The following is a 7,030-nucleotide window of genomic DNA, read 5'->3' on the forward strand; positions in this document are numbered from 1 at the left end:
GGACATGACAGAACATCCCCATTGCATAATTCAACTAGGTCAAACAACAACAAAAAACACTCGAAAAAAGAGATTTCTGACCCAAAATTAGGACTTTGAAAGAGATTCAAAAACCAGGAAAACAAAAGAGAAAAACAACAATTCAACTCCCCAGTGAAAGCCAACATGCACATTTAGGATTCTTTCACTTGTATCAATAGTTATCAGCAAAACAAATACTTAAACTAAAGTTTCATGCAACTCATCCTCATTTAATCCCAGGATTTAAAAATGTAAATGTCAAAATGAGGATTAGGATGAGAATAAGAGCCATCACAGGTCTGCCCTCGTGTATGCTGCCGTGGAGTGATGATGTACATGTGTGTGTGTGTGAGTGAGTTTGCAGGGAGGAGGGGAGGGAGGTGCAGGGGGGGGGGGGGGGGTCATCAGTGGACAACAACAGCTCTTTTCATAGCCGTCAGTGCATCCGGGTCAGCTGTGCAGGAGATGCTGAGAGTCCTGCAGCTGTCCGAGGGAGCGAGAGGGAAGAACAGCAGAGAAAATGAGGACGGAGAAGAAATAGCACTCTATGTGTGTGTGTGTGTGTGTGTGTGTGTGTGTGTGTGTGTGTGTGTGTGTGTGTGTGTGTGTGTGTGTGTGTGTGTGTGTGTGTGTGTGTTCCTGTGTGTGCTGAATGAGGAGATCTCCCCTATACAGCCCAAGCAGCCAATCAGCCAAGCTCACACTGACGTACAAAACCAAAATAGAGGAGAAAAAACAAAGATGGGTTTATGTCAAGAGAGGACTTTGTCTGAGCCTTGTTTTTTGTGCATTCTGTTGACTCAGACTTAAAATCTCTCAAATAATTCTGTCTTTTTGTATGTGTCCAAAACACGAGAGATGCTTTCAAACATGTGGTTGCACTGTGAGTAATGCACACACGTAACATCATTTGCATCTGACACAATTCAGAACTAGTGACTGTCAGGAGGAGAGAACAATGAGGCAGCAGCAGCATGGTGAGTGGATGGATTTAGCCAGTCGGTTTGTTGATTCATGAACCCTCAAATTTCTTATTTTTATGGCACAAAAAAATGTCAGATCCACATCTAAGTTAGTAAACCTGTCTCCCTAGTTCCAGTCTTTAAGTTTAGCTGAACTGAAAGATAAACTAAGCAGAGACAAGCTTACACTTTGCTCCCTAACCCTAACCGTATTCTCCAGAAAACACAAACAATTGTATCTGTAGATTACGAGTTCATACATTGGATAACAAAGCTTATTTTCTAATGATAACAGGTGGTTTAAATCTTGTTTACTCAAGGAAACACAACGTAGATTTTCAAGTTTACAAGATAAAATCAAGAAGAGAAACTGTCTCTTTATTCTGAAGCTGCATGGTCGGGTTGTTGTGGCGGGATTAGAACTGAGAGGCCGGTTGATTCCTCGCGTGATATCGTCTGAAATCAGCTTTCGACATCGCTGTCACGACCGTCAGAGGGTTCATGACTATCACTGAATAAAGTCTGCATGTGCTGATCAATCTGGGGTATTCTGGATTACATCAGTCCAAAGACACCGAGACGTGCTGGAAGTGCTCCTCTGATCTCTGAAGAAAATGAGGAGTAATAACCTGAACACAACACGTACGACCACTGGGCTTACGGAGTTGTCTTTGCAGCATGTTTTTCTACGTCCTGTTTAAGTGCTGTATCGTCAATAGAGAGTTCACATTCATAATGGATGAGTTCAGCTGCGTTGAGCCGGCTGTAAGAGGAGTTTCTGACAGCTCATATTAAGGCTCCTCTCCTCTGGACGATGACTCAGACAGAAACGCAGTGGACAGCTGTGAATGTGACGGTGTGTTTGAGAAGCTGCCAAACAAGCTTTTAGATATTTTTCTGCCGGCTTATAAAGTGATTCATGATCAATCAGATGAGTGCTTTCAACCACTGGGCTCCGGATGAAAAAAAAAAAACACCTCTTGAGAGATTCTTTGTTGCTGTTTTTTTTTTTTTTAATCTAAACGTGGCTCTTATATTTTGCTTCGAGAAGATTCGATTTTTTAAGTGTAAATATTAAAATCTGTTAATTTATAAGATCAACACGTTTCATTAAGGCCTGAGCTCACACATTTAAAAACATATCTGTAATATCTGTGCAGACCTTTAAAAAGCCTCTTGTACCCCCTATCCTTAACTTTATTACCTTATTATAGTTGAAGGTTTCCCCACTCAGTGTCAGCTGTAGAGTAAAGTTGTAGATCTTGTTTTCATGACTTTATTTATTTTGGGGCGGCTGTGGCTCATTTTGGTCGAGATGGTCGTCTCTCAACCAGAAGGTGGGGGGTTCGATCCCCAGCTCCTGCAGCCTCATGTCCGATTTGTCCTTGGGCAAGACACTTAACCCCAAGTTGCTCCCGCTGCTTCGTCATTTGCATATGAATGTGTATGAATGGGATTAGTTACTTCTGATGGTCTCACTGCATAGCAACGTCAGGGTGTGAATGTGTCGGTGTGACATGCGGCGTAAAGCGCTTTGAGTAATCAGAAGACTAAGAAAAGTGTTAAGTCTAGTTGCCATTTAGAGAAGGAAAGTGGATAGAGTCAGAAACCGGGGTGAGAGAGAGTGAGGAACGAAATGGGTGAAAGGAGCCAAAGGTCAAATCGAACCTCTGCCTGTTTACATTGGGCGCACGCTCTGACCACTATGCTACCAGCACCCCGTTGTAGCTGTCGTCATCACCTAATCATGATGCGTTGTCATATTTTACACATGTTTTCGTCTCTGTTTGTGGATTAGCAGCGCTTAACAGACGTTATTGTAGCCTGTTAGTCTCTTTAGACATTAGGAACGAGAGGAAGCACTGCGAAAAATATTACATTAAAAAATGGTTATCATTGATTGGCCGCTGGAATTGAAAATGTCAGATCTGCGACAACATTTTGCTTATTTTGGATGTTAAGCACTTCTCGTTCAAATGAAGCTTAAAGGCTTTATATGTGATTTTTTGATCCAGCAGATGTCGCCCTTGAGCACCAGCATGAAACCAAAACAACTCGCGCTGCATTGTTGTGTTAGCATGCTAATGCTAGCGATCTTTATTATGCTCGTATCTTCACACTGCATGTAAATTTACCTGAAATGAGCGTGATCTAGAAACACAGTTAAGCAGTGAGTACAGTATGTTATTCTTCTTTTCTCTAGTCCCTCAATTAAACAACTTTTATACTCGAGGGGAGGAGTCAGCCGGCCGGCCGGGCGATGTAAACAAAGTGAAGATAGGACTCTGAAAACTCTGAAAACATCACAAACAGTGGGACTCGGGTGTTACACCCATTGTAGACAGTCATGACTCACAGAGTTATTTTCAGAGGAGATACTTGATTTATATTATATTTAAGAGTTAAAAATCACATATAAAGCCTTTAAGTCTCTGCGGTGCAACCAAACAAAGACACAACTTAAGTTAGAACCTAAGTATTTTCAATGAGCAGTAGTGTGGACTAACTTAACAAAGAACTCACACAGAGCTGGTCCAGCAGGACTACCAGAAGATAATGACCTCTTCTCTGATATTCTGTTGACGTCCCTCCAAACGATGTATCTCATCCTCTTACACTCGACCTGCAATACAAGACGGACTCATAAAGACAGTTGCATAATAGGAGCAGACCTGCAGACACGTGAGGGGGGGGGGGGGGCTTACGCGCTCTAACCTGCAGTAAACTCCTCCCAGGTGAGTCATACTCGCTCTCATTCCATCTCCAGCTGATACATCCTTTTCCAATTTCGATTCGATCCATAAAGTTTTATTTGCCTCCGAGGGGGTACGAGGGATTTCTGGTTTGAGTGGGCAGATGAAACCAAAACGTGCGTCTTAAGTTTAGCTTACAGGTACAGCACGCCGACAGTGACCTCATAACAAAGATCTCAGGGAGGTAAATGAGCAGCTCGGAGTCTCAGAGTGATGGGGCGGGGGGGGGGGCTTTTTTTAATGTAACACCAGCGAGTTAATGTTCTTATAAATCTATATGAACCTATACTGTTTCACCTCCCTGTGCCTGACACTTAGACTTCCAGGCTTCTCGGGGACAATTGTACATCTTCTGTCAAGTCATTATGTCTTTATTGGCCCACATGCATCCTGCACCATTTGCACTTTATGAAGCTGGCGCAGTTTATTGGAGAACCTCGTTCATCAGCAGGGGACTCAAAAGTTTGTGCAGAACCGACAAAAAAAGGTTTCTGCGAATTTTAAAAGTACGACTTCTGCAACTTCTGCAACCTACTATTCTTACACTGAGTTAATTAAAACAATGAGGCATGATGACCTCTGACCGCTCAGAGCACTTTTACACAGCATGTCACATTCATCCATTCACTCACAGTCATACACTGATTGCACAGGATACTGTAAAGTGCTCACCTGTATTTACTAACCCAGACACATTCACACCCTGCTGACTTTCCATGTGGACTGCATGGAGCGCCAATCAAACCGTCAATTGTGAAATGACTCTAAACCAACCGTCACTGTGAATATACATATATGTATATATATATTATTTAATTTAAATGATCAGTACACGCACACTTATTTATGTAAATACTGTAATTGGCATCTTAATTGACCCATCTGTCACATAACTGCATTTTACTTATTATCATGCTACTTCAGCATCTTTTGCACTGTTTCATGTTTAGTCATGTAAATATTAGTCTTTTCTTATTCTGTTTATTGTTGATATTTAATGTTGTACCTGTACATAAGAGAGCACAGTTCACCGAAGTTAAATTCCTTGTGTGTGTGTAAGCATACCTGGTTAATAAATCTGATTCTGATTCTGAATTCAAGCTTTGACAACTTCATAAATGTCTCATGTATGAAGCTAATGTTTAAGTGTTTGAATGGTCTTGCCCTTCAACTGGTCAGTCAGATGATTCAAAAATACTCCAAGGAGTCATGACAAGACGTGCAGTTAGTGGAGACTGACAAATCTGTGAGACTGCCCACAGATTTGGAGTATCCTCCCAGCGGGTCGTGATCCATGTGGTACAGAGACCACAGTCCTCCAAGCGGGCGGGCCCAGGTTTAAGTCTGACCTGCGGCTCCTTTCCCTCCTCTCTCTCTCCTGATTACTCTGTCCACTGTCCTATCTCAATAAACACAATATGTCCCAAAATAAATCTTGAAAAATATACAATTATTAGAAAAGTAAAGGCGCGTTGAGTGAGGGGAAATTCAATTCTCAACATTTCTTATTTTCTTTTAAGGCTGGTCAATGTTAACTAATGTATTTTTATTTTTGTCCGATCATATTTTGTGTCGTTTTGAAGTTTTGAAGTTTATTCTAAGCTTCTCCTTAAAACCATTATCAAACTTCTCCTGCTTCAACTAAAGTAAGGCACACTGTATAGTGTAGTGTGTAAGGTATCATGACACTATGATTCAAATAAATGATGTTATGGTAGTTTATAGTGTATTTACTGTACTTTTCTTAAATCTGCGTGTGTGTGTGCGTGTGTGTGTCAGGGCTGCAGCTGAGACCCGCGAGGAGGAGTCTGTGTGTGGGGGGAGGTGTGTGTGTGTGTGTGTGTGTGTGTGTGTGTGTGTGTGTGTGTGTGTGTGTGTGTGTGTGTGTATGTGTGTGTGTGATGAGAGTCTGTGCGCTCACTGGCTGCCCAGCCCTTCAGTGTGTGAGCAGCGCGTGCTGAGGTCGGACTGCAGGGACCAAGCTCCGATCAGCGCGCGGACTCTCAGCTGCACCGCGGAGCAGGAACAAGAGCCAGCAGAGACTTTAGTGGTCAGAGCTGAGAAATGGAATGTATCGAAAGGACCCGGGCGCTGTGAAAGTTTGTCTCTCGGACATGGAGACACAAAGAAAAATCCATTTGATCTCATAAAGTTAAATACGATCGTCGCTCCGGGCTGAGGGGCCAGCGGAGGATGACACCTGCACCCCGCCTCGCGAGGACACACGACTGGATTCAGACTTTGCATATTCGAGTAGTGTTGTGAACCCATTTTGCAAGAGTGATATTCCGCCTCTGATTCCTCTGACAGATCATCAGACTGTTCACTGCTTCATCTGTGGCAAGCAGAAGATCCACTCTTTTATCTTTGCAACCTCGCAAACCGCAGCAGAAAACATCAAATCTTAAATCCAGGTGAGCGTTGTGATGAAGACTGAGTGTAAAAAGAAATAGCCTCGGATGTGTCATTAAAGTTAGATTGCATGCTGAGTATTAACACACAGTGGGTTATTACAGAAGGGGCTTCCTGGTATCCAGATGAGATTCCATTTAATAGTTTCAAATGTAGAAATCTTCACAAGTTGCAGAGAAGAGGAGCCCATTGATTGAATCAGTTGATGAACCCTTTCTAATCCAGTTTTACGAGCAAATGTTCTCCTTAAAGGTCAGAACAAATTGTCTTAACACTGAATGCCTTAAGATCCTCATTAGTTTCCTGTCTAAGAGCCTTTTTTCCCCTTAGAAACCCGATTACTCAAATCCCTGTTTACCCAAAGCACAGATAGGCTACTTCAACAAGCAGATCATCATGTGCAGGATACGACTGCCCGGGGTCTCGATACAAAGCGAACTGTGTTTTGAATATTTTTGGTTTCACTGTGTGAGTTTTTGTCGGTTGGAAAAACACACAAAAGTGTAGAAGAGGTTCATTTACAGTACATGTGGATTTTGTGGATTTGAAGAGTGTTTAGGTGCATTTTGCTGTCTGTTTCTTTAAATCCTCTCTCCCTGTGTTTTAACGTTGCAGGTCATTTAGAGCGTGCTCACCTTGTCATGTCCTCCTGATGTTTACCGCTCCTGGATATTGAGAAACCTCTCGCCCCCTCAGACTCGTCCTCGTCTCGAGATCAGTGTAAATCTCTGGAGCCGCTTTGACTCACCATGGGCACCGTGCTATCCCTTTCCCCCGGCTCTCGGAAATCCGGCTACTATGACAACCGGCCGGGCTCGCTCAGCCACTACCCGAGCTTCAGCAGCCGCTCCCTCAACAGCCAGAAGGACCGCGGGCTGAAGA

The 7,030-nt window shown here is 43.0% G+C and overlaps 1 protein-coding gene across 1 annotated transcript in view; it reads left to right on the forward strand.

The window, feature by feature from the left end:
• The first annotated feature begins 5,643 nt into the window (after nt 1-5,643).
• The window catches only part of si:dkeyp-92c9.2 (uncharacterized protein LOC571482 homolog), a 2,307-nt gene continuing 920 nt past the window's right edge, over nt 5,644-7,030 (forward strand). The window contains exons 1-2 of the mRNA XM_061060281.1: nt 5,644-6,150; nt 6,764-7,025. Of these exons, the coding sequence (XP_060916264.1) occupies nt 6,898-7,025 (128 nt within the window). The 5' untranslated portion in view covers nt 5,644-6,150; nt 6,764-6,897. The remainder of the gene's footprint in view (nt 6,151-6,763; nt 7,026-7,030) is intronic.

The sequence above is a fragment of the Labrus mixtus genome, chromosome 16, assembly GCF_963584025.1.
Source record: "Labrus mixtus chromosome 16, fLabMix1.1, whole genome shotgun sequence".
In the NCBI taxonomy this organism is placed as follows: domain Eukaryota; kingdom Metazoa; phylum Chordata; class Actinopteri; order Labriformes; family Labridae; genus Labrus; species Labrus mixtus.